Here is a 27340-nt window from a genome sequence, read left to right as displayed (position 1 = left end):
ACCCAGAGGAAGTTCAGTTCCGTAGTCTCGCGAGATTTGTGAGTGACAGGACAGGACAGGACAGCAGCGCTCCGGGAAGTTTGAGTTTGTTTTGAAAGGAAGAGAAGAGGAGTCAACGGAGCTAATTAGTTAATATAATAACACCCATGAGCTGAACTGAGGTCAGTTTACAGCTCAGCGGAGAGAAGAGAAGCGCTGAATGTGACGCTCAACGTGACTTGACGTCCAGACGGTCACGGTCTACTTCCTGTAGCGGAGGTGAGTGTTTACATTGTTTGTAAACAGTCGTACCGCGGAGTAGTTCACGTAGGGTGAATTCAGGTTTATTGGGACAATTTTTGTAAATTCATTTTCTGAGCCATTTTTTGTCATCAAGATGAACAAATAACCCAACAAATGAGATATGTCTGGATTCCTCAGGTGTTTCATTCTTTATGTGAAACAATTATGTGTTAAAATTCTTTTGTGAGAGCACAGCCCTCTATTTTAAAGGTTTTGACACAAAACTATTTTTTTTGCAACTGGTTTGGTAAATTGGGACACAGACTTGTGCAATGGGAGCTGCAATTACATTAAAAAAGACATGAATAGATTGCTTATTTATGTATATTAGGCCTATTATTTTTATGTTGTGTAGGCTATTGTTTATAATCTCGTGATTTGTAACCAAATCAACCAAATATTACTACCAGTAGTCGAGTTGTAAAAAAAATTCAGGGGGGATGGGTTTTTTTTTTCACCTTAAAAAAATGATATCAAAACAAAACACTGAAAATAAGACTTCTTAATCCTCTCAAATCAAATCAAGCCAAGTTTATTTGATTTTTTTCATTTGTGCCCTCAGATTTTATTATTTATTTTATTCAACTCTCTAATGATGAAATAATTAGGGCTGTCAATCTATTAAAATATTTAATCCCGATTAATCTCATGAATGTCATACTTAACTCGCGATTAATCGCAAATTAATCGCACATTTTTATCTATTATAGCCTAAATGTCCCTTGAATTATCATTTTAATACTTTTATCAACATGGAAAAGTGGATAGGCTTGATTTGTGCAAATGTTTTTTAATGAAATCAACTATCAATGGATAAAAAGAAATTGACGCCGTTCAAATTGATTTGACAGCCTATAATTACAAGTTATATGTCCAACATTTAATGTGAAAAGGGGAGGGATGGAGAGGGGGGATGGCATTTTTTCAGGGGGGATGAATTTGATTGTTTTTATTACAGGGGGGATGCCATCCCCCCTCATCCCCCCTCAACTCCACTACTGATTACTACTGTAAGTCAGTGGTTCTCAACTGGTGGGTCGGGACCCAAAAGTGGGTCGCAGACAGCTGGTCAAAAAAGTAAATAATATTTAATGCACATCTGATGTTGGACATGTCTTTTATTTTGAAAAATAACTTATTTTGAAAGGCACGGGACACGTGAACACATGCAGTTGTAATGCTCCTCCTCACTTTCTGATTATTTGCTCCATTTGCTCTGAATACAAAGATATCAGTTTCTTATTAATGTGGCCTGATGCAGTGAATCTGGTTTTGTTTTGTGGGTCTTTATTTTGTGCAGTTTGATATTTATTCACTTTAGTGAACATGCTCTGAATGCAGAGATGCATTAGAAGTCAAATATATCGTTTTGTTGGTCTCCATTTTGTGCAGTTTGATATTTTTTTATTCACTTCCGTACATGCAGTTGTCATGGTAACTCCTCAGTTTCATTCATGTGCTCTGAAATGCACTTTGCTCAATAAAGAGCTAAATGAGTTTTTAAAGGCTTTAAAAAAATAAAAATAAAATCTTGGTTTGAATTCTATAAAAGTGGGTCGCGAGTCCTCATATCGTCCTTCTGTCCTTCCTTCTTTCCACAATCCTTCCTTCTCTCCTTCCTTCCTTCGTCCTTTCTTCCTTCTTCTTTTGATCCAATTGACCTGATCTGTTCCCTTCCTTCCTTGAACGAATCTGTTCCCTCCCTCCATCTTTCCACAATCCTTTCTCCCTCCCTTCCTTCCTTCCTTCCTTCCTTCCTTCCTTCCTTCCTTCCTTCCTTCCTTCCTTCCTTCCTTCCTTCCTTCCTTCCTTCCTTCCTTCACTTCGTCCTTACTTCTTCCTTCCTTGAATGAATCTGTTCCCTCCCTCCAACTTTCTTTACTTCCCTTTTCCCTTCCTTCTTTCCACAATCCTTTTTTCCTCCCTTCCTTCTTCCTTGAACAAATCTATTCCCTGCCTCCCTCCCTCCATCTTTCTTTCCTTCTTTTTCCCTTCCTTCTTTCCACAATCCTTTCCCCCTTCCTTCCTTCCCTTCGTCCTTACTTCTTCCTTCCTTTTTGACCCCATTGACCCAATCTCTTTCCTCCCTCCTTCTATCTTTCCTTCCCTTCCTTCTCTCCTCCCATCTTTCCCTTTGTCTTTCCTTCCTTCCTTCCTTGAGCCAGCAGGACAACAGCAAACACACAAACAGTTGTTAAGAGGAGTTATAAAGAATATTATTGAATGAATGAATGAATGAATGAATGAATGAGTGTTTATTTCGATCACAGCATCAAAATTTCAACAGAACAAATTCAAGGTAGTAACAAATACTATACAGCTGGTCGAAAAGGGTTGCGGCTGAAGCAAAGCTTATAGCTGCCGCACCCTAATAAATAAATAAATAAAGAATATTATTGGACCGACTGGAATCAATAATATAATGGCACAGTTGATATTATGGGATATTATCACTTCAATTTATACTGATTGATTAAGTCAAATGGAAAAGGGAAGAAATCTGGCTTCACAGTAAAGACCCAACACTGCTCTAACATTATAATATTTAAAGTCAAGTCCAAACAGGAAGCGATGAATAACAATAATGCTTTAATGCATAAAACTGAGCTCATTGTGGAGAATAAACAGAGCAGAACAGAAGATATTTAATGTGTGTGAGTCTGGCCGACACTGATATGCACTAACACTAAGTTAGTATTCAGACTGGACAGTGATGAAGTTTGTATTGTTGTTGCCCTGTGGTGAATAAATGAAGGTCAGCTTGTTCTGGCCAGTAGGGGGCAGTGTTAGAGTATTAGAGTGGAAACTAGCAGCTGGACTGGGAGTTTTGTTGGGAAATGCCAGGAAAAACAATTAGCCTAATACCAATTATTAATTATGGGAATTATTGGGAATCATTGGGAATTAACTGGAAATTAACTGGAAATTGGGGGTAATTTAAACAAACTGTATCATATCCAAACCTAAATGTAAATATTTTGTTTTGTCATAAGCAGACATCCATGCAAAATAAATAATACAATTTAAAAAAATATGACATTTCAACAGATTTATTTGTGAGTAGAACTTTATCAAGTTTTATTTCTTGTATGAACACTCAATTATTTTACTGAACAACAAAAACGTGAATGTTGAGTAAAATATTACTTACTATATTGGATTAAATCTCCTTGTTTTAGCCAAGATTATGCTACAATATATTTTACCCAACTATATTTAAGTTCCCTGTTGAGGGCCAACTTTCACTTATGTAAATTTCATATTTTTTCCCGTTAATTCCCATGGAAAGTTTCCAACTTTGAAAATTCCTGGAACTTTGCAACCCTAATACCAATGAATAAATACTTATTTTTTTTTGTGATTCCCTTCTTCAGTGGCAACATGAAGTCCAGTCTCTCCGTGCTGCTGCTGCTGCTCTCGGTGCTGAGCTGTGTGGAAAGCAGAAAGCCCAACTTTGTGCTGATGATGGTGGACGACCTGGGTATCGGTGACCTGGGTTGCTATGGCAATAAAACATTGAGGTAACCTGAGCTAATGGACACCCAAGTCAAGATAGCTCATGATGCTATACAGGAGTTCAAAGTTCACTTCGCTTCGTCTGGGATTGGCAGCAGGACAGATTGTCTATCTAGCTCAGTGTTTCTCAACCAGGGCCGTTGCTAGGAATTCTGGGCCCCCTGAAAAAACACTAAAGTGGGCCCCCTCCCCCCTGACTTTTCCACTTTTTTTTCTTAGACTACGTATGTATTATCATTTTTTATTTAGCCTACTTTGTTTTGATGCTAATGCAGCATTACTATGAGTATTAGTCAGGGTCTTATGGAGAATAAATCAGTCATACAAAGATAAGACTGGTTTTTTTGTGGGCCCTGACCCCCTAGTGGTACTTGGTGTAACTGCAAGGGGTACTTAAAAAGGTAAAATATCATTTTATTGAGTGACTTTTACATTTTACATTTATCATTTTACTAAAATAGTGACCAGAGCCATCATTATTGCGTAAGCTAAGCTAAGACATTTTTCCCAATCCCATATGTTTTAGTGGGAAATTGGTTTATTGTTTCTTATTTCTAATTAGAAGCCACATTTTGATGGTTTTGATTCACTCTCGTTTGTCATTCAGTTATTAGACCCCTTGCTGTTTCTGTAGACAGTCATTCTAAGTCTTCTAGTCATTCATTAAGTTCTTAATTGGGTTTTTATTGTGAAATATTGCACAGAAAGATGGTGTAAAACTCACTAATGTGCAATGTTCAGTGTGTAGTGACCTTTAAAATCCCATATTTGCCTTCAGAGTGGCTAATGAGTATGCAATGATGCAATTAAAAGGCTATATCTATTTCTGTAAAATTGGTTTGGGACTTTTTTTGCCCCCCGCCTCACACCAGGGTAGGCATAGTGGTGGGGGGTAAAGGGGGTCCAGTGCCCCAAAAAGGTTGAGAACCACTGATCTAGCTAACTAGATCTAGATCTAGATAAATTAGCCCCTCATATTCTGGTTTATCCTTCTTGCTGTCAGATGTTGTCCAACTTGTGATCGGTGTTTGTGTGATTTGATTTTCCAGGACCCCCAACATTGACCAGCTGGCAGAGGGAGGGGTGAAGCTCACCCACCACATCGCTGCGGCGTGCCTCTGCGCCCCGAGCAGGGCGGCGTTCCTCACCGGACGGTACCCGATACGATCAGGCCAGTTCAAAGACGCAAACACAAAAACTTCCACAGTCTTAAAGGGATACGCCAACATTTTATTTCATGTCTTGCCTCACTCCCGAGTCCATGACCAGCAGATAGACACCATCCTTTCGACTGTGCGTGCAGTAACAAGGGAGATAGAGCCGTATCGCCCGTAATTAGCTTAGCTCAAACACTGGAAGTGTATGGGTAGTGTTAGCCTGCCTCCTACCTGAGCTGAAATCAGCAGTCAGAAGCTGATTTCATTTTAGCTCTAAACTCTGTAAATATATCACTTTATAAACATTTCAAACATGTTTAGGTGAGAAAGTAGCCGTTTAGATCAGCAGTGTGTCGTTAATTTGTCTAAATACCAGCTGTTTACAATTTTTTTCGGATGAATTCGGCGCTACTCAAGCTAGCCGTTGTGACCAACGCACTTCCGGTTACTTTCACAAAATAAAACACCCGTTGCCCTTTACATACAGAAAACCATGACGATAGAATTTGTGCTTTTACTTTGAAATAGGAAGCTAACCTACCCTCAATGTAGCTAGCTTGAACCAAAATAAAGCGTCTTTGCTTGAACCCTCCGTTTTGACCGATCTGGTCCCGTTAGCGGCATTTGACCGCTCAAGATGCCTTACCGGAGAGTTTTGTCAGCTCTGAGACCAAGATCGGTCCGTTTAAAGTTGCTGAAGAGTTTCTCTGATGACTTTAGGTGGAGGCAGGCTAACACTACCCATACACTTCCAGTGTTTGAGCTAAGCTAATTACGGCGATACGGCTCTATCTCCCTTGTTACTGCACGCACAGTGGAAAGGATGGTGTCTATCTGCTGGTCATGGACTCGGGAGTGAGGCAAGACACAAAAAAAAAATGTTGGCGTATGCCTTTAAACTGTGGCAGCTCTGGAATGTTGATCAGATTTCCCTTCACCAGGCGTTGCAGGTCACAACAGACCTGGTGTCTTCATATTTAATGCCGCCTCTGGAGGCCTTCCCAGCCGAGAGCTTACCTTCGCCAAGATTGCCAAACAGCAAGGCTACGAGACTGCACTTGTAGGTATGAAATGTGTATGAAAATCTGTGGTTTTTCTGCATTTACATTGTAAATCTACGTCTAATCATGGGCTAAAGGACGAGTCCTAATAAATGTGGTGGCCTGGTCCCTAGAACCAAGTGCCCTTCCATATGGATACAGGTTTAAGTGAATTTGCATAAGTTCTCTATGGTTTCGGCGTTTCGTCAAGACGCAAATGGCATTTTAGGGAGGCAAAAACTGTATTTTTTGGAAACGGGTCCTACAGTGGGAAACCCTAGGACCCTAACTAAATATTTCTTGAAAACGATACCGTGTTTACAGGAAACGTATTCAAAACGGACAAGAAAAAGATTGTTTTGGGTGACGCTCCGTTTCCGTGTGGACAAGGCCTAATATCTGGGTCCTCCACAAGCAAGCTAGTCCTTCAGGTCTTTGGGTCTTTGTCTTGTTTCAGTGCAATTACAACTTTCTTTGTAATTGTCCTAGGAAAATGGCACCTGGGACTAAATTGCGAGAGCCACGATGATCATTGCCACCACCCCAACGTCCATGGCTTCGACTACTTCTTTGGCATCCCCCTGACCAACTTGCGGGACTGCCAACCTGGACACGGCACCGTGTTCCAGTTCCAGAAGTATTTACCCTACAACTCCCTGGCTGCAATCCTGGTCTCCGCAGCTTTACTCCACTACGCCGGCCTCATCACCATCCGAAGGGGGCTGGTCCTGGGCCTGTTGCTTCTGCTCTTCCTGGTGTGTGGTTTGTTGGGACTGTTCCGGATGGTCATCCCATACTTCAACTGTGTCCTCATGAGGGACCACAGGATCATAGAGCAACCGTTCATATCTACGAATCTGACGCAACGGATGACTCATGAGGCCGTTGACTTCATAGAGAGGTACAAGATCCACATGGATCAGCTAACTTACGGTGTACGGGTTTAAGCCGGTTTTTAAACTATACCTCCTGTTTCTGCAGGAACTCGGAGCGGCCATTCCTGCTCTACCTTGCTTTCATTCAAGTGCACACAGCCATGTTTGCATCGGCGGCTTTCAGGGGAACGAGTCGTCACGGCATCTACGGAGATGCTGTCCATGAGGTCGACTGGAGCGTGGGTAGGTCTGCAGAGCCTTGGAGGTGGTAGGGGAGCGTAGTGGGGAACATAGGACCCTTTTTCTGAAAAAAGGGTCCTCGCTGTGGCTGGTCGATGGACTCTCTCTACTTATCTGGACTCTATCTATCTGGCCTGTCTAGCCTCTACCTGGTCTTTTTACTAAACTTAAAGGGATAGTTCAAATTTCACTCATTATCTCCTCCCCCTCATGTGGACTAAGGGCTGGGAGAAGTTTCAGAGTCCTCCGTGGCTTCTCTGAGTTACAGGGGGTCTCGGCGTAGCAGTGCATGTCCATATAACGGTTGAGAATGGATACCAACTGTCTTCGTAACAAAAAGACACACCAAAAAACATCCAAATACCTCCATGCTGCTCGTATGTAATGTCCGTCTTGTATTGAAGCCCCGAAATGCGAAATTGTCCCCAAAAAAATCAAATAAGTCTATATTTCAAGCTTGTTTGTAGCGGAAGCTTCTCTTCCCAGTTCGTCCAAATTTGACAAACGAGGATAGACTTATTTGATTTTTTTTGGGACAATTTCGGGGCTTCAATACAAGACGGACATTACATACAAGCAGCATGGAGGTATTTGGATGTTTTTTGTTACGAAGACAGTTGGTATCCATTCACAACCGTTATATGGACATGCACTGCTACGCCGAGACCCCCTGTAACTCAGAGAAGCCACAGAGGACTCTGAAACTTCTCCCAGCCCTTAGTCCACATGAGGGGGAGGAGATAATGAGTGAAATTTCAATTTTGGGTGAACTATCTCTTTAACCAACTCCTTTCTTCATTGCCTAAACCAGTGGTTCTCAACCTTTTTGAGTCGCGACCCCCAATTTAACATGCACTTCTGTCCGCGCCCCCCCCCCCCCCCCCGCCACACACACACACACAAATACACACACACACACACACACACACACACGCCAGTGTGAACGCATGATGGATAAAGCGCAGCGCTGTCCGCGGTGGGTTTTTTTTTTTTTTTGCCTTTTTAGTTCTTGATCCCTGCGCTGAAAAAATCTATTGGCTGCTGTAGTTTTGTCTCCATGGCCAATGTTTCGACCTGGAGGTTTTCATCAGGGCAAAAGAACAAAACAAAGTGACGGAGTTTAAATAGATGCGGGTGGCGAGTTGATGCGGTGTCCACACACCCGGGCTGGTTTATGTGACATGCGAGGACCTGTCGGCGCAGGAGCGAGTGGAGCGTGGATGCAAGCCAGTCTCCTTCAACCATGCACGGAAAAGGGGAATGACAAGAAAAATGTTTCTAATTTATTAAGAAACAATGCCCAGGGCAGCAATGCATGCCAAGAAACATGTCGTTCATTTATCCCCTCCAGTCAACACAGCTGGACACACACAACTCAACTGACGTGTAAATGTAAATAAGTGTTTCAATAGCACTTTTACGATACACGTTTATATCGATAACATCTGGAAAACCACCTCATGAGAGCGTAAAAATGTTTTTGCGATATTTGAGACTTTTTTTCAAAGTTAAGGTGTCTCCAACCTGTTTTTACCAGAATCTCACGCGCACAGACCAGAACCATACCGCTTGATACAATGAATTTTGGACAAACAATGAAGCGAAAAAAAACAACTAAAACAACTCTCTGTAACGACCTTTACTGTTATAATGTTTAAGTAGCCTAATGATTAAGTTTAAGTTCTGCGATTTCAGACTGTCTGTGAACGCATGGCCCTATGTGGTGATGAGGTGAGGTGAGGGGCAGGAGAGAGAGAGCGGTGTCTGTGTGAAATGAGAAGGGCAGACATGAGACAAGTGGACAGGTTCGTTGTTATTGTTTTGGTGTAGTTACGGCCGACAGTAACTGGTTTTGAGTAATACAATGCATGTTTGAGAGTCGCTCGTCGTCCTTTTAACGTCCGGTCGGACGCTACATTAATTCATTAATTCATTTTGCATATTTATATTTTTCCAAAATGATTTGGCGACCCCCAGAAATCATCTCGCGACCCCAACTGGGGTCGGGACCCCAAGGTTGAGAATGGCTGGCCTAAACCCAACCAATGGGACAATTAGCCTACACGTCTCACTCAAAGTCACAACTCAACTTCTCACTCAAAAATAGGCAAAACTATGCAAAGTCACTCACAACTCCACTTCCAGGTATGGGTACAAAACTTGCATGTTCCCCGGGTCCTTTGGGGGAAACGCGGGGAAGGGATGATCCTGGTGGTAGGAGGAAGATGTGAATCATCATTAATCATCCAAGGATCTTTAGTGCTGCTATCTCTCTATGTGGGGCTAAGCTAGAATAAATCGCTGTGGCTCATTGGCCGCAACAGTTTCTGGACAAAGATTGAGCATGAGTTCTGGTCTGCACATGAGATTTATTGACGCATTGGACAGTTCTAGTCTTATTTAGAGCCCAGATTTCGATGATCACAGAGTAAAGCTTCTTATAGTTTATTTGGTATTTTCTCTCCTATGTTCTGCTGGGTAAATATCTAATTCCAAAAAAAGTCCAACTTCAACACAAATAATTACACAGCGAGCACTAAAGTAACTATTTAAATATCAAGCAAAACCCATGAAAGTGCTTACATGACCAACTCTTTACCTATTTGTTTGTGTCTGCCATTGGTTCACTTGAAGTACCGCAGCCACTCCCTCATTATTAGAAGGTTTTGTCGGAGTCGGCCTCTTTCTCTCGACTCTAATTGCTGTTCGGTTTCTGCACAACAACACCCCACAATGGACTGAATGTGGGGGGTCTGTTTTCCTTAATGAACGTGTAATTAGCCCAATTATTTTGCTGGAGGAGTATTGTATCAGCACAAAGGAGGAGGACGGTAATTGCTTTGCCTTTTGCTTGCTGCATGGAAAAGAAGTGTTACTCCCCTTTCTTTGTGACTCTTTTTTTATTTTTTGGGGCCAAAGAGTTTTGAATCTGGTAAGATCATCATACTGAAATGAAAATTTCACTGAACTTTCCAACGCCTTTGACCACCTTTAGCCTCTTCCTTTCAAGGTTTCTAGTAATTTACCTAGCTAGATGCTAATTTTTGTGGGTGCGTACTGTTGACGAAGGCTAGATGCATTTTTTGGATGTTTGATTGTGTCTAGCTGTAGCTTAAAGTGTAACTTACTTGTTGTTTTTCAAACCCACTTTAGGTATATTTCGGGAACCTAGCTTGATTTACTAGCTAGCATTTTGTTTGACCGTCTGTGCATTGAGGATAATCCTACTAGCTTCAGTCAAGGTAGCTACAGCTTGCTAGTTCAGGTATGAAATTGCGGCATTATATGCTTTTCTTAGCTGCGGCCATTTCTTCTTTATTAAAGGGATAGTTCAACATTTTGGCAAATTGGCCCATTGCCATAATCCCTATAGTCATAGCAGTAGGTTCGTTACCTTTATTTTGTCGGTGCAAGCTAGTTTCAGAATGGCGGAGCAGAGCCGTGAGCTGCTTAGAGCTACGCTACGGAGGCTAATGGAATTTCTTGGTTTCCCTCATCAAACTCATCAAATACACAACCCAACAACTCCAAAACGCTCTGGTGGACAAGTTGTGAGCTGCACATTCACCACGCTATGAGATAATAACACAACGTTACCACACAGAGTTGTTTTAGAGGGAAATTTGAGTTAAAAAACTGTCCCTGAAGGCAACGCGCATCAGCGGTTTTGCATGAATTTACCTCGAAAACAACTCTGTCTGGTAACGTTCTGTTGTGGAGTTGTTGGATTGTGTATTTGATGAGTTTGATGAGGGAAACCAAGAAATCCCATTAGCCTCTTTAGCGTAGCTCTGAGCAGCTCGCAGCTCTGCTCCGCCGTTCTAAAAACAGCTTGCACCGACAAATAAAGGTAATGAACCTACTGCTATGACTATAGGGATTATGGCAATGGGCCAATTTGCCAAAATGTGAACTATCCCTTTAAGAGGCAGTAGAAGTCGAAGTTTGAGTTGCCCAGACATGTACAGACTGGCTGTGTACGTTGTGTCTGTTTTCAGGTCAGATCATCCAGACTCTGGACAGACTTGGACTGAGAGAAAACACCCTGGTTTACCTGACCTCAGATCAGGGGGCTCACCTGGAAGAAATCTCAGCCAGCGGGGAAGTCCACAGAGGGTGGAACGGGATATATAAAGGTACTAGGCCACATATTTCATGGACATATAGTTAAATATGGATATCTAACGTTTAATCAGGGTATCCGCGGGGTCTAAATCAATCTTAGGAAAATTACGACCCTTAAAAATGATTAAAAAGTCTTTTCACGACTTTATAAAGTCTTAAATATTGAAGGTATTTTTTCTGAATTAGCTGTCCAAGAGTTTGAGTCCTAAAAACATTGCGGAAGTTAGGTGTGAATTTATTCGTTTTATTAAAAAACAAAGATGAACCGGTTCATGAAAAAGAAAAGAAGATTGCTCCACTCTCAAAAAAAACAAAAACAACAATGTTTTTTTGATAAACTTTGCCTTTGATTTATTATCCTAGGCTTTTTTTTTAAATTCTGTTGCATCATAGCGGTCTATAGCCTTTATTACAAAATCTAAAACTGTTGAGTTAAAAGTGTCACTGATGTAAATGGTTACAGCTTGAAGTGGTGGTGAGGTGTTAGAAAATGTTGAAAAAGTCTTAAAAAGGTTTTAGAATTAACTTTAACTGTTAATATAAGAACTGCAGAACGGTTGTGAATGGATGGAACTTAAGAACTGAACAACAGTGTAGATAATTAAATATAAAGAGCCCCCAGCACTGACTCCAGACCAGCAGACACTCTGTTTTCACTCCTTGTACTTTGTTTTTCTGCCGAGCAGCAGGGAAATCCACCAACTGGGAGGGAGGCATCCGGGTCCCGGGGATCGTCAGCTGGCCGGGGAGAATCCCAGGAGGAGGAGAGGTGGACGAGCCCACCAGCAACATGGACCTGTTCCCCACCGTGGTGCAGCTGAGTGGGGCGTCTGTCCCACAGGACAGGTGGGACTATAGGGCTGCAAAGGGGCGGAACATGTCCAGTAAATACATGGGAATTATGGGAATTAATAGGAATTATTGGGAATTTATGGGAATTCACTGGAAATTGGGGGTAATTTAAACAAGCCGTATCATATCCAAACATAAATGTAATTTTTTTTTAATCATAAGCAGACATCCATGCAAAATAATACAGTTAAAAAAACATGACATTTCAACAGATTTATTTGTGAGTAGAACTTTATCAAGTTTTAATTCTTGTATGAACAATCAATTATTTTACTGAACAACAAAAACATGAATGTTGAGTAAAATATTACTATATATATATATTACTACGATGGTATCTGATCATCTGCGAACCTCCAACTTTAATTCTTGATCAATGAAAACATTCTTGCCAAGTGTTTTCGCTTTTGTCCAAGAATTTCACCGTGCGCGCGGAGGCTCATGGGAAATGTGGTGAAAACACTTCGCTTTCCATAGATATTCAAGTGTACTTGCATTAAATCTGGTTGTTTTAGTATGCTACAATATATTTTTCACAACTACATTTAAGTTCCCCGTTAAGGGCCAACCTTCAGTTTGGTAAATTTCTGATTTATTCCCATTCATTCACTTTTATTCCCATATATTCCCTTTAAAGGGACAACGAGGAGTTTTGTAAAAGCGAAGTGTTTCCACACTACATTTATGAGCCTCCGCACCGTGAAATTCTTTGACCGGCGCAAGACAGACTCATGTTTTCATTCATCAAGAATTAAAGTCAGAGGTTGGAAGACGATCACATACCGTCGTAGTTCCCACCATAAACGGAGATTCATTCGGCGGCGTTATTCTCATGACTCGCCACGAAACCGAAAGTAAAGAAACGCTGGTCGGCTCGCCCAGCATTTCCACCACCACTAATAATAACAAAATAACCATAGAGACAAAACCATAGATTTATCTAAAATGGACCATTAACAAGTGGTAACGGAGATTCATCCACATTAATATCAGACTTTTTTATAACCGAATAGAAACTCCTCGTTGTGCCTTTAATTCCCATATAGGGAATTTTACAACCCTATGTGAGACACATGTTGGTCCAAACAAGTGATGTTTGCTGATGAAGAGGGGGGGTTTAGGGGTGATCCAGAGGCTTTGATCCCCTGCTGCTCTCTGTCCGTCGGTCTGCAGGGACATCGACGGCCACGACCTCATGGATCTGCTCCAGAGTCGAGTCCACAGGTCCAAGCACGAGTTTCTGTTCCATTACTGCAACGCCTACTTGAACGCTGTGCGATGGCGCCCTCGCAACAGTGAGTCCAGACACGGCCAGACAGTTGGTGCAAACTTGAATGCACTGTAAAAAAAAATATATGAATCAGTGAAAATTGACCAAAATAAATCAGATGTTTTTTAAGTTAAAGGGATAGTTCAACATTTTGGCAAATTGGCCCATTGCCATAATCCCTATAGTCATAGCAGTAGGTTTGTTACCTTTATTTGTGGGTGCAAGCTGTTTTTAGAACGGTGGAGCAGAGCCGTGAGCTGCTCAGAGCTACGCTACGGAGGCTAGTGGGATTTCTTGGTTTCCCTCATCAAACTCATCAAATTCACAATCCAACAACTCCAAAACTTGTGCAATGTGCATTTGTTTGCCTTTTCTACATACAGAGAGTCCAGGTTTTGAAAAGGTGCTAAAAATGCAGACTAAAAATCGAGAAAATCGGCAATATCGTAGAATCGCAATTTAAATCGAATCGGCATCCAAAAAATCATAGAAGAATCGAATCGGGAGAAAAGCATATCGTCCCAGCCCTACTATGAGATAATAACACAACGTTACCACACAGAGTTGTTTTAGAGGGAAATTCATGCAAAACCGCCGATGCGCGTTGCCTTCAGGGACAGTTTTTCATCAACAGTCTCTGTATTTCCCTCTAAAACAACTCTGTCTGGTAACGTTGTGTTATTATCTCATAGTGTGGTGAATGTGCAGGTCACAACTTGTCCACCAGAGCGTTTTGGAGTTGTTGGATTGTGTATTTGATGAGTTTGATGAGGGAAACCAAGAAATCCCATGAGCCTCCGTAGCGTAGCTTTGAGCAGCTCGCGGCCTAAAAATATCTTGCACCAACAATTAAAGGTAACAAACCTACTGCTATGACTATAGGGATTATGGCAATGGGCCAATTTGCCAAAATGTTGAACTATCCCTTTAAACTTCATTCACAGTGCTCTTTCTATGTGAATCTCCTCAGGCAGCTCGGTGTGGAAGGCCTTTTACTTCACACCCAACTTCTCCCCAGAAGGCGGGACGTCCTGTGTCCACACCTTAGCCTGCTTCTGCACGCCGGGCTACGTGACCTACCACGACCCCCCGCTGCTGTTCGATCTCTCCAGGGACCCGTCCGAGACCGCGCCGCTGACCCCCGACACCGAGCCGGCCTTCCGCTCCGTCCTGGCCGCCATGGAGGAGGCCGTGGAGGCTCACCGCCGCTCCGTGGAGCCGGTGGAGAGCCAGATGTCTGTCGGGAATCTGCTGTGGAAGCCGTGGCTGCAGCCATGTTGCTCCACGCTGGGGCAGCTCTGTCAGTGCTCACTGGACCAGTAGGACCAGTAGGACCAGTAGGACCAGTAGGACCAGTAGGACCAGTAGGACCAGTAGGACCAGTAGGACCAGCAGGACCAGTAAGACCAGTAGGACCAGTAAGACGGCAGCATCTGGGAGCTTAGCACTACTTTTACGACTCTGAGACCTCATTTTTGTCTGATGTGGAGGTGTACAACAACAACAAATAACTGGACAGCAACACGACAGCATACAAGCGAACAAAGATTTTATGATTTTAAAAAAATACGTATTCCCCATCATCAGGACCTAATTTTTCTTACTTGCGCTGTTTTCACAGTCCTGGTGCTAGATACTTTAAAACTGTGCGGTATTATGACTAAAAATGTGTTGTTTTCACAAAATATATGAAATATGTTTGCAATCTCTTAAAGGGATAGTATCATTTTTTTTAAAGTGTGGTTGTATGATCTCCAAATAGCCCCTAAGTACTTTAATTGCAGTAGAAGACTCTCTGCACTGCTCCCGTTAGCAACGCCAGCCCATAATAGCCCTGCCCAGAGACTTACAACATACAGTGTTGTGAACAGACCCAAAGAAACGGCCTATTTTCACGGCCTAAAAGAGGTTTAACCTGAAAAATAATACACAGTTCCATTGTTCGCTATAATATAATTTTTTCCAGCCCCTCAAAGTGCAGGAAAAACACAGTTTTTATTTGGACCGAACCAACTCACGTATCCCTCCGCCCAGGGTTAGCGCCCGTCGATCAGCAGTTGGTTAGGTCCAAATAAAAACACAGCCTACTTTGCTTTGATGCTAATGCAGCATTACTATGAGTATTAGTCAGGGTCTTATGCAGAACTAGAGAATGCATTTCCTGAAGGACATACGGATGAATGCTGAAAGCAGAATAATTCAGTCATACAAAGATTAGACTACTGGGGTTTTTTATGGGCCCCACTGGGCGTTGGGCCCCTAGAGTTATCATCACCTTTCTCCCCTATACGGCCCTGCCAGTAGGACCAGTAAGACGGCAGCATGTGGGAGCTTAGCACTACTTTTACGACTCTGAGACCTAATCTTTGTCTGATGTGGAGGCGTACATTACAACAACAAGCGAACAAAGATTTTATGATTTTAAAAAAATACGTATTCCTCATCATCAAGACCTCATTTTTCTTACTTGCGCTGTTTTCACCAACCTGGTGCTAGATACTTTAAAACTGCGCGGTATAACTAAAACTGTATGTTTACACAAAACCTGAAATATGTTTGCAATCTCTTAATAAAGAGGCTGTGACTCTTTATGAGTTATAAAAATTAAAAATAAACGTTAAAAATTGTTTTTAATGTGCATTTCCCACAATTCTATAGCATTAATATATGAAAATGTGCTAATTTAGAACGTAGTTTTGAGGACTACACTGACCTTTTGAGTTCACATTTAAAGGAATAGTCTGAAATTTCTCTGAGATAGCAGTGAATAAATCACAGATTATCTTTCTCATTCTTTAACTAGAAAGAGCATTTCCTAACGGAAAATGCGTGCGAATGCTGAAAGCCATTGCTGAAGCCATGCTGAATTAGCAGAAGAAATTGACAAAGAGAGCAAGTACATGCAAGAAACATGTCCAAGGCAGGAATCAAACCCATGACTTCATGATTGTTAACCTGAGACACTATGAAAATAGTTGTTATCCTCAGATTAGTGCAGACTGGTGATAGTATTGATACTATCAGAACAGACATGTTTGGTATCGGAAGTGTCGATACTTGAGTATCAATCCGCACCATCGCTTTTCCTTTTTTTTCTTAGACTACGTATGTATTATAATTTTTTATTTAGCCTACTTTGTTTTGATGCTAATGCAGCATTACTATGAGTATTAGTCAGGGTCTTATGCAGAATAATTCAGTCATACAAAGATTAGACTACTGGGGTTTTTTATGGGCCCTACTGGGCGCTGGGCCCCTAGAATTATCATCACCTTTCTCCCCTATACGGCCCTGTCCATACATAAAACAGTACAGAAAATAATCATTAAGTTGCTATTAGGTTACAGAGGTTCTGCTTATATTATATATATATATATAGAATATTTGTCTTATTTCTAGTCAAAACAAATCTCATTATACCTAAAATAAGTATATTTATACGTATACATACATAGTTATTAGGGCTGCCACGATTAGTCGACTAGTCACGACTACGTCGACTATTAAAATCGTCGACAACTAATTTAATAGTCGATGCGTCGTTTCTTTTCTTTTTTTTAAACTTTGTTTTTCTCTCAAAACTGCTGCAGCACCTTCCACGCACGCACCCACCGCTGCAGCCGCCCACCACACATACACACGTGCACTCACTCACTCAAGGTGAGTTTACAGGTGTTCTCTCTCTTTTCTCTCTCTACCTGTCTTGTCCCTCATCAAGCGGCACCGGTGTAGCCCCCCCGCCGCCGCCGCCGCCGCCGCCGCCTCTCTCTCTGCCTCTCTCTCTCTCTCTCGGTCATTTGAAATGAGAAGCGATACTAGGAGCGGTACCGCTGCTCCACCGTTTTAAATCACGGACTGAAAAACAGCCGTCCGTCATTTATAAATAAAACCGCGGACTTTGAGGTCGGTGTTGGAGAACTAGAACGTTACCGCGTCCGGTCACAGCGTCCTGGTCACGGAATGAGCGCTCATCTTAACGAGCAAGTCTTCTCTCCCGGCGTAAATATACGTCAATATTTTCCGGTAGCTTCTCATCACAGTTCACACCTTGCAGAGTTTGAGCTGCACCTCAGTTTCACTTGTTTTCATTTGACAGTTTAACACAGAACTTTCTGTTGAGTCTTTCCATGTTTCTCCCTCTGTGACAGTAAAAAGGCACATTTACATTTTTTCAGACAAGACGATTGTCTTATAAACTATTTGATTTTTTTTTAACAGAACGACTCCTATTATTTACAATGAGCAAGTTATATTTGATTGATAGGCCCAAACCAAAACTTTATTATTGTGAACAATTCCTTAGTTTCAGGTGTCCACCTCATTTTATTTAAATGTTATGTTTAATGCCAGAGACAAATGAAGGAAAGACAAAAAACCTTTAAGTATTTATTTTGGTGTTGTTTAGGCCAGTGCCTTATCCTTATTTTACTCAGCTGTTTGCACTTTATGCTACAGTTAAAGCTGCATATTTCATTAAAAGTTTAATGAACTATCATCTTAATTGTCTTTATTTTTAGTTAGCATACCTTAAACACTTCAAGCTGAAAGCTAATGATGGTAGGCTATATAAGAGCAGCTGCATGCTGGTGCGATAAGCTATATGTTTTACATTCAATTTACGTATGATCCGATTAGTCGACTAATCGAAAAAAATAGTCGGTGACTAGTCGACTATCAAAATAATCGTTTGTGGCAGCCCTAATAGTTATACATAAAAGTAGCTTGTTTTTAGACACTTTTTAACTTATTTCAAGTCTATTTTCACTTGAAATAAGTAGAAAAATCTGACAGTGGAGCAAGTTTTTCTTCCTTATTACAAGCACAAAAAACTTCCTTTCACTGGCAGATTTTTTTACTTATTTCAAGTGAGAATTTGTTTGAAAGAAGTGAAAATGATCTAAAAACAAGTTAATTTTTAGGTGATGAGTCTTATTTAAAGTGGAAAGAGATTAGTTTTGACTAGAAATGAGACATTTTGACAAGAAATAAGACAAATATTCTTGGAAAGATGTTTAGTTTTTGCAGTGTGTATGTGCTTACAGGCTGTAATCACGTTCCCCCAGAATGAGTTCAGACGTGGGCAGAGGCACAGGAGAAGTGAGAAGAGTGTGTGTGTGTGTCTGTGTGTGTGTGTGTGTGTGTGTGTTCACTTCACAATGACTCAGGACAGTGTTGGACATGCAGCTGACAGACACGTGCTTATCGGAGTGGAAACACGCGGCAGGTGTTGGGGTGTAATTAGACTTTAACAAACTGGCTACTGGCCCCGTCACTGTTTCCTTACTGAGGGGAAACTGTGACCCCCGGATGGGAAGTGGAGTTTAAGGGGAAGTCCTAATTAGGCCTCATTAGGAGAAGCAGCAGGTGGACTCAGTTAAACACATCTGTGTGTTTAAAGATGCTGCACGACATCAACACGCTGCTGTTATGTGGGTGTTGTTGCTATAAAACACAGGAATTTAAACACATCTGTAGCTGTGAACTCAGTCACTATGCAGAATGAACAGGGTTGCAAAGGTAAGTAGGTACAGTAGGTACATTTCCAGAAACTTTCCATGGGAAGTTAAGCTGGGGAATTTTGGAAATATTCCAAACTGGAAACTTTCAATGGAAATTATTGGAATTTATGGGAATTAACTGGAAATTGGGGGTCATTTAAACAAACTGTATCATATCTAGAGTTGCAAAGGAGTGGGAAATTTCCAGAAACTTTCCATGGGAAGTTAAGCTGTGGAATTTTGGAAATATTCCAAATTGGAAACTTTCCATGGAAATTATGGGATTTTATGGGAAGTATTGGGAATTTATGGGAATTAACTGTAAATTGGGGGTCATTTAAACAAACTGTATCATATCTAGGCTTGCAAAGGGATGGTAAATTTCCAGAAACTTTGGGAATTTGGGAAATATTCCAAATTGGAAACTTTCCATGGGAATTATGGGAATTTATGGGAATTTTTGGGAATTTATGGGAATTAACTGGAAATTGGGGGTAATTTAAACAAACCGTATCATATCCAAACATAAATGTAAATATTTTGTTTTGTAATACGCAGACATCCATGCAAAATAATACAATTAAATTACATTAATGACATTTCAACAGATTTATGTGTGAGTAGAACTTTATCAAGTTTTAATTCTTGTATGAACAATCAATTATTTTACTGAACAACAAAAAATAGAAGAAGCATATAGATATTCGAGTGTACAAGTATACTTAAATTTGGTTGTTTTAGCCAAGATTAGGCTACAATATATTTTCCCCAACTATATTTAAGTTCCTTGTTAAAGGGATAGTTCAACATTTTGGCAAATTGGCCCATTGCCATAATCGCTATAGTCATAGCAGTAGGTTCATTACCTTTAATTGTAGGTGTAAGCTATTTTCAGTACGGCGGAGCGCAGCAGCTGGCTGCTCAGAGCTACGCTATGGAGGCTAAGGGAATTTCTTGGTTTCCCTCATTAAACTCATCAAATTCAACATCCCAAAACTCCACAGCACTTTTGTAGACAAGTTGTGAGCTGCACAACCACCACGCTATGAGATAATGACGGAACGATACGAAACAGAGCCGTTTTCGAGGTAAATACAGGGTAAATACGGAGACTGCTTGCTGAAAAACTGTCCCTGAACGCAACGCGCATCAGCGGTTTTGTATGAATTTACCTCGAAAACGGCTCCGTTTCGTATCGTTCCGTCATTATCTCATAGCGTGGTGGTTGTGCAGGTCACAACTTGTCTACAAAAGCGCTGTGGAGTTTTGGGATGTTGAATTTGATGAGTTTAATGAGGGAAACCAAGAAATTCCCTTAGCCTCCATGGCGTAGCTCTGAGCAGCCTGCTGCTGTGCTCCGCCGTACTGAAAATAGCTTACACCTACAATTAAAGGTAATGAACCTACTGCTATGACTATAGCGATTATGGCAATGGGCCAATTTGCCAAAATGTTGAACTATCCCTTTAAGGGCCAACCTTCAATTTTGTAAATTTCATATTTATTCCTGTTTATTCCTATATATTCCCATAAATTTCCTGTTAGTTCCCATGGAAAGTGTCCAACTTTGAAAATTCCCGGAGTTTCGCAACACTAATAATGAATAAACACAGATAATCAGGACGTGCAGGGGAAAGAAGATGTTTAATCTCACGCTCATCTTTTAACATTTACAACAAATGTCATTTTGATGAAACTTTAAAGCTTTAAAATGGATAAAAACTATAAAAATCTTCAATAAATGATGCGATGTCCTGCAGGGAATAAAAACAAGTCAAATAAATAAAATAAAATCCACTCTCTTTTCGTTTTTTTTCAGCATCAGCTCATCCAGGACTCCCTCCTCAGGAACCTCACGGCGTCATGGTAACCGTCGTCACACAGGATGTGCAGGCTGCTGCCGGACGGAGGGAACAAAGCCCGGTTCAGACGCCGGAGGTTCTCCACCGTGAACTGAGGGAACAGAGGGAACAGAGGGAACAAGATTCAAGACTCTCTGGAGCTCTGGTAACTAACCACAGGGCCGTATAGGGGAGAAAGGTGATGGGGGCCCAGCGCCCAGTGGGGCCCAGAAAAAACCCCAGTAGTCTAATCTTTGTATGACTGATTTATTCTGCGTAAGACCCTGACTAATACTCATAGTACACTGTAAAAACTCAACATCTTTCCAAGAATATTTGTCTTATTTCTTGTCCAAATGTCTCATTTCTAGTCAAAGCTAATCTCTTTCCACTTAAAATAAGACTCATAACCTAAAAATTAACTTGTTTTTAGATAATTTTCACTTGTTTCAAACAAATTTTCACTTGAAATAAGTAGATTTTCCATTTTTTTTTCTTAGACTACGTATGTATTATCATTTTTTATTGAGCCTACTTTGTTTTGATGCTAACGCAGCATTACACTGCAAAAACTCAAGTATCTTAGCAAGAATATTTGTCTTATTTCTAGTCAAAATGTAATTTCTAGTCAAAACAAATCTCATTATACCTAAAATAAGACTCATCATATTAAAAGCAGCTTGTTTTTAGACACTTTTTATTCCTTTCAAGCATATTTTCACTTGAAATAAGTAGAAAAAATCTGATAGTGGAACAAATTTTTCTTCCTTATTACAAGCACAAAAAAAATTGTTTTCACTGGCAGATTTTTTCTACTTATTTCAAGTGAAAATCTGCTTGAAAGAAGTAAAAAGTGTCTAAAAACAAGCTACTTTTAATATGATGAGTCTTATTTTAAGTATAATGAGATTCGTTTTGACTAGAAATGACATTTTGACAAGAAATAAGACAAATATTCTTGCTAAGATACTTGAGTTTTTGCAGTGTAATGCTGCATTAGCATCAAAACAAAGAAGGCTAAATAAAAAATGATACGAAAAAAAACTGGAAAAGTTAGAGGGAGGGGCCCACTTTAGTATTCTTTAAGGGGGCCCAGGATTCCTAGCAACGGCCCTGCCTCTGGGTCCAGTTCTCACCATGATGTTCATGTTGGCCAGCCTGAGCTGCGTTCTGAAGCGTCCCGTGTGGACGGGGCAGACGTCCTGCAGGCCGGCGAAGGGCGACACGGTGATGGTCCGTCCCACCGGCAGGATGGGCAAGCTGTCGGTGAATCCTCCGTCGATCCACGTCTGGTGACACAAAACCACAGAGTCATCATCATGTCTGCTGTGGAAAAGTCCTGTGAAAAGCCTGTATGCTGTATAAAGCATTTAGAGTTTCAAAATATACTTTTATTTTGACATTTCTGCAGACTGACACGGTGCATTTACTTTCCTTCAGTTACAAATTGTCACAGACTTGTGTGTTTCTAAAGCAGGGCCGTTGTATAGGGGAGAAAGGTGAGGGGCCCATCGCCCAGTGGGGCCCCACAAAAAAACCCCAGTATTCTAATCTTTGTATGACTGAATTATTCTGCGTAAGACCCTGACTAATACTCATAATGCTGCATTAGCATTAGGGGTGTCACGATTTCGATTTTTTATCGAAATCGATCGAAATTACGTCATGGTCTCGAGCATCGAAGTCAAAGAGAGGATCGACTATTTTGTTGTTACCTTTATATTGTAAATAAATTATTTAAATTTGACCGTTAGTGCCTAATGTGATACATTATGGAAATTGCATGACTTATATGTATCCCATCTTTTGAAATAAGATTTACTGTACAAAACTTGATGAACAAAACCAATTATCGTAGACTAGACTTGTCTGAAAATGGCATAGGCCTCTGTGCTGTAAGAAAAAGAAAAAAAAATCGAAAATCAAATCAAATCGAGGATTTGGAGAATCGTGACACCCCTAATTAGCATAAAAACAAAGTAGGCTAAATAAAAAATGAAAATACTTTGTAGTTTAAGAAAAAAAGTGGAAAAGTTAGGGGCCCACTTTAGTATTCTTTCAGGGGGCCCAGAATTCCTAGCAACGGCCCTGTTCTAAAGTACAAAAAAGTCACATCAGGTTATTACTAGTACTTATCAGGACTTTTATTTTGAAATGTATTTAGTGAAGTCTCAGACACTGTCAGAAATAATAGATTCTGTCTGAAGAATGTCAACATTAGATGTAGCATATATGAGACTTTTATTTTGAAATCCGTTTGTGTTTTTCTTACCTCTCCTCTGAATTCCACAGGTTTGAGTCCAGCGTAGACCGGAACAAAGCTGCTCGCTAGCAGAGCCTGGTGGTGGTGGGGGGAGAAGGGGGGGGTTGTTTAAAGGGATAGTTCACCCAAAATTCAAATTTCATACTCATTATCTACTCACCCTCATCTCAACTAAGAGCTGTGAGAATTTTCAGAGTCCTCCGTTCCTTCTCTGAGTTATGGGGGGGTCCGCGCTGCAGTATTTGTCCATATAATGGTTGTCAATGGATACCAACTGTCTCCGTAACAAAAAGACACACCAAAAAACATCCAAGCCCCGACATGAGAAATTGTTCCGCCGGGTGACACAGGAAGAGCAGTGAACTGAGACACTGGGAGCTTCCACTACAAACAAGCTTAAAATATAGAGTTATTTAATTTTTTTCCGAACAATTTCTCATGTCGGGGCTTCAATACAAGAGGGACATTACAGACGAGCAGCATGGAGGTATCTGGATGTTTTTTGGTGTGTCTTTTTGGACGAAGAAAGTTCTCACAGCCCTTAGTCGACATGAGGGTGAGTAGATAATGTGTGAAATTTGAATTTTGGGTGAACTATCCCTTTAATCACTAATAAGCAGTACTATTTTGGGTATTTAGGGTGGGTGCGTACCTGTATGAGGTCCTCCCTGGACGTGAACGTGGACACTATGTGGTTCTTGCCGGTTTTGTAGTTCGTCATGGAGACGTGGAGTCGGTCTGTGGCCAGACTGTGGGCGTCGCTGGGCAGAATCTCCTCGATCCCCTCGCTACAGGGGTAAAATACGGGTAAATAAGGTAAAATAAGACAAACAGGTGCAGTTAAAATGTTAAAATATTGATCATTGTCTTTTTTCTTCCAGTTATTTATGTATTTTTTTATATTTATCAAAGAAATATATGTATATATATACATTTTTAATACATGTGTAGCATGAGCTAGCTAGTTAATACAGCAAAGAGGAGGAGTGCTTCCTATACACTGAGCCTCACCTCCATTACAGCAAATAAGCTACTTTACACAATTAAAGGAAAGAGAGGAATAATTAAAGGGATAGTTCAACATTTTGGCAAATTGGCCCATTGCCATAATCCCTATAGTCATAGTAGTAGGTTTGTTAACTTTATTTGTCGGTGCAAGCTGTTTTTAGAACAGCGGAGCAGAGCAGCAAGCTGCTCAGAGCTTTCTTGGTTTCCCTCATCAAACTCATCAAATACACAATCCAACAACTCCAAAACGCTTTCGTGGACAAGTTGTGACCTGCACATTCACCACGCTATGAGATAACAACACAACGTTACCACACAGAGTTGTTTTAGAGGGAAATTCATGCAAAACCACTGACGCACGTTGCCTTCAGGGACAGTTTTTCATCAACAGTCTCTGTATTTACCTTGAAAACGGCTCAGTTTCGTAACGTTGTGTTATTATCTCATAGTGTGGTGAATGTGCAGGTCACAACTTGTCCGCCAGAGCGTTGTGGAGTTGTTGGATTGTGTATTTGATGAGTTTGATGAGGGAAACCAAGAAATCCCATTAGCCTCCATAGTGTAGCTCTGAGCACCGTTTTTAAGCATATCCTCAATTTTACACACCGACCAAATGCAGTCCAATCAGATACTAGGTTTTGATCTAGTCGTTAAGTTTTATTTTCCAATCATCTGACTTCTTTAACCACTTTAGAATCAAAATAGCGCAAAAAAGCAGAGATTTGAACCATTAAAATGACTGATACCCATCCTCATACCCTCCAATACAAGTCTACAGCTGTTGTACAGTCAGGTCCTTGCAGTGTGTGTGTGTTACCTGCTGGATGATTACCGTAGTGTGAGCATGAAGTCGTATCCGGGGGTGACGGCCCCTAACGTCTGCCCCCTCACGCTGTTGGCAAACCTGTAGGTGAAGTCTTTGCAGAGCTGAGAGAGAGGACAAGGTGCATAGTTACACACACGTCATCCACACTGACGGTTTATACATTATGAATTTATATTAAATTAAATTATATTTCACTCATGTTTCCAATTCCAGTAGCGAATTTACCCCCAAAAAATCCTAAAGGCGTCTTCCACAGATTCGGCTTTCTCAACCAGTGTTTTACTCTTTGAATGCTCTACGGCAAATTTTTTTACTTTTTTTGAGAATTCTTTTTTTATTTTTAGAAATTTTACCACTTTTTCTAGATTTTGTTTTTTTAAACTTTTTTTTTCGAGAAGATTTTACCACTTTTTTTCTAGAAAATTTTTTCACTTTTTTTTTTTTTTACTTTTTTTTGATAACTTTACCACTTCTTTCTAGAAATGTTTTTAGAGAAATTTTACCACTTTTTTTTCTAGAATTTTTTTTACTTTTTAAAATATTTTTTTTTTACTTTTTTGAGAATTTTACCACTTCTTTCTAAAAATATTTTGGAGAAATTGTACCACTTTTTTAATTTATAATATTTCCAAAAATTCACACCATTGGCCCTAATTTGAATTTACAAAACTTTATTCAGTCTCGGAACAAATATTTGTGTATTTCTGGTGTTTGCTTCAAAATTTTGTCCAAATAAATGGGGGTCCATGGTCTAATTTGTGTCAATTTAGGGGTCGTTGATGTAAAAAAGCTCGAGAGCCGCTGCTCTCCAGTTACCTCCAACTTGTCAGGAGCCGTAACCATGACAGCGGCCACCAGCGCCCCGGCCGAGGCCCCCGCGCAGGCCCTCAGGGACCCCAGCAGCCGGTCCCCGTGGCGGAGGATTGCCCCCGCGGCGCCCAGGTGGTAGATGCCCATGAAGCCGCAGGCAGCGAAGGACAGATTCAGGACCGTCATTCTGAACGGATGCAAACAAACACAACAATATGAACTGCATTTAGTTTCATTTTTCATTTCAACAGTTTAACATGAAATACAAATAATGTTTTTTCTTGGGATAAAAGAATGAAGAGAGGAGGGTGTTAACTGGGTGTCTATGATTTTCTGTTTCTTTACTTCTTTTTTTCTTCAGCCTTTTATGATCAGTGTTACTGTGTCCTTTTCTATTTATATTATGTTATGTTATGGCTTGGTTTGGTTATATTGTCTTTTCCCTTCCTATAAACACAGTTATATATAGATAATAATTATTATATGATATATAATTATTATTATTTTCTATATATATATAACTGTGTGTATAACTATATAGATAATAATTATTATATAATATATAATAATGTGTGTGTGTGTGTGTGTTTATAGGAAGGGAAAAGACAATATAACCAAACCAAATTGGTTAGTATGCAATAGTATGCATATATAACTGTATTATTATTATATTACATTACAAAAAAAATATGTAATATAATAATAATAATAGTTATATATGCATACTATTGCATTTATAGTTAGTTATATATGCAAACCCATCTCCCTGAATTTAACGTTACTACTTTTAATAAGTCAATTCATAACAATAATAGTATATAACTGTATTGTTATTATATTATATAATAATAATACAGTTATATATGCATACTATTACGCAAAATAGTATGCATATATAACTGTATGCATAGTATAACTGTATTATCATATTACACAAGTTTCAGCATTATGCACTATCTCCATTTCCCCTCATAGACCATCACTGATCATTATAAGATGAGTTTCTTAAAAGTATTTAAACAGTGTGTTTATTATCTGTATATGTCTGTCAATAACACTGAGAGTTTAAATAAAAGAGAATTAAAACAATAAAATAATTAAATGGCTCAATAAATGAAAACACCTTCCACAGCCATGATACATGCGATATATGTAACGTTAGCTTAGCATACCTCCGTGTTATGGTGTTTTATCCTCAGGTTAGCATCTAGGCTACAGAACAAAGCTAGCTGACGTTAGCTGAAGAAGCTAAGGTGAAGCGGATGACTGTCGTGTTTACAGCCAATACTAACTACACTTCCTGGGGTAGTTCATGTTGACCGGCCCCAAAAATGTCTCCGAATGTAGTTTATACACTTAAATAAACACAAATTAAGGATAAAATGTGAAGTTTTGGGTCTTAAAACTGCACCGAAGCTTCGTTTTACGGAGCGACGGAAGTAAACAACGGCGTTTCCGTTTACGAATTTCAAAATAAGATCCCCAACGAGCCGCTGTGTTGTGGCGAACCGTCTTTGGCTGTGGTAAGCGCCTAAATTCAGTACATTTTAGTTAAATTTCATCTCCAGGATATGTTAGTGTTGAGTTTCTGTCTTTTATTACAAAAAACATGTGGAAAAATGATGTAAAAAATGACAGTTTTGGCGAGTGGGCTTTTATTTTGTATTGTTTTACTTTTAATGTTATTTCAAGGCATTCAGATGTTGGTGTTTGACCTTTTTACTTGTCTGCTGACTC

At 40.3% G+C, this 27340-nt stretch overlaps 2 protein-coding genes across 2 annotated transcripts; one reads left to right on the top strand and one right to left on the bottom strand.

Moving 5' to 3' along the window:
• The first annotated feature begins 61 nt into the window (after positions 1–61).
• sts (steroid sulfatase (microsomal), isozyme S) lies at positions 62–20699 on the top strand. The gene is made up of 11 exons (XM_085802413.1): positions 62–258; positions 3657–3803; positions 4848–4969; positions 5897–6019; positions 6485–6896; positions 6977–7113; positions 11109–11246; positions 11922–12081; positions 13261–13382; positions 14328–14694; positions 20675–20699. Exons 2-10 carry the CDS (start codon positions 3664–3666, stop codon positions 14678–14680), a joined length of 1707 nt encoding a protein of 568 aa, XP_085658539.1. The 5' UTR covers positions 62–258; positions 3657–3663; the 3' UTR covers positions 14681–14694; positions 20675–20699.
• pnpla4 (patatin-like phospholipase domain containing 4) lies at positions 20481–27040 on the bottom strand. Its single transcript, XM_085802426.1, has 7 exons — positions 26776–27040; positions 25610–25790; positions 24800–24894; positions 23612–23747; positions 22969–23034; positions 21833–21985; positions 20481–20808 (listed from the first exon to the last, which is right to left on the bottom strand). The coding sequence occupies exons 2-7, from the start codon at positions 25787–25789 to the stop codon at positions 20677–20679; spliced, it is 762 nt and encodes a 253-aa protein (XP_085658552.1). The 5' UTR covers position 25790; positions 26776–27040; the 3' UTR covers positions 20481–20676.
• Positions 27041–27340: the final 300 nt, after the last annotated feature.

This window comes from Trachurus japonicus, chromosome 2 (assembly GCF_045865225.1).
Source record: "Trachurus japonicus isolate A0001 chromosome 2, Traja_1.0".
Lineage (NCBI taxonomy): Eukaryota > Metazoa > Chordata > Actinopteri > Carangiformes > Carangidae > Trachurus > Trachurus japonicus.
The sequence above is the reverse complement of the archived record's forward strand: the minus strand, read 5'-3'. Positions and strand labels throughout refer to the sequence as shown.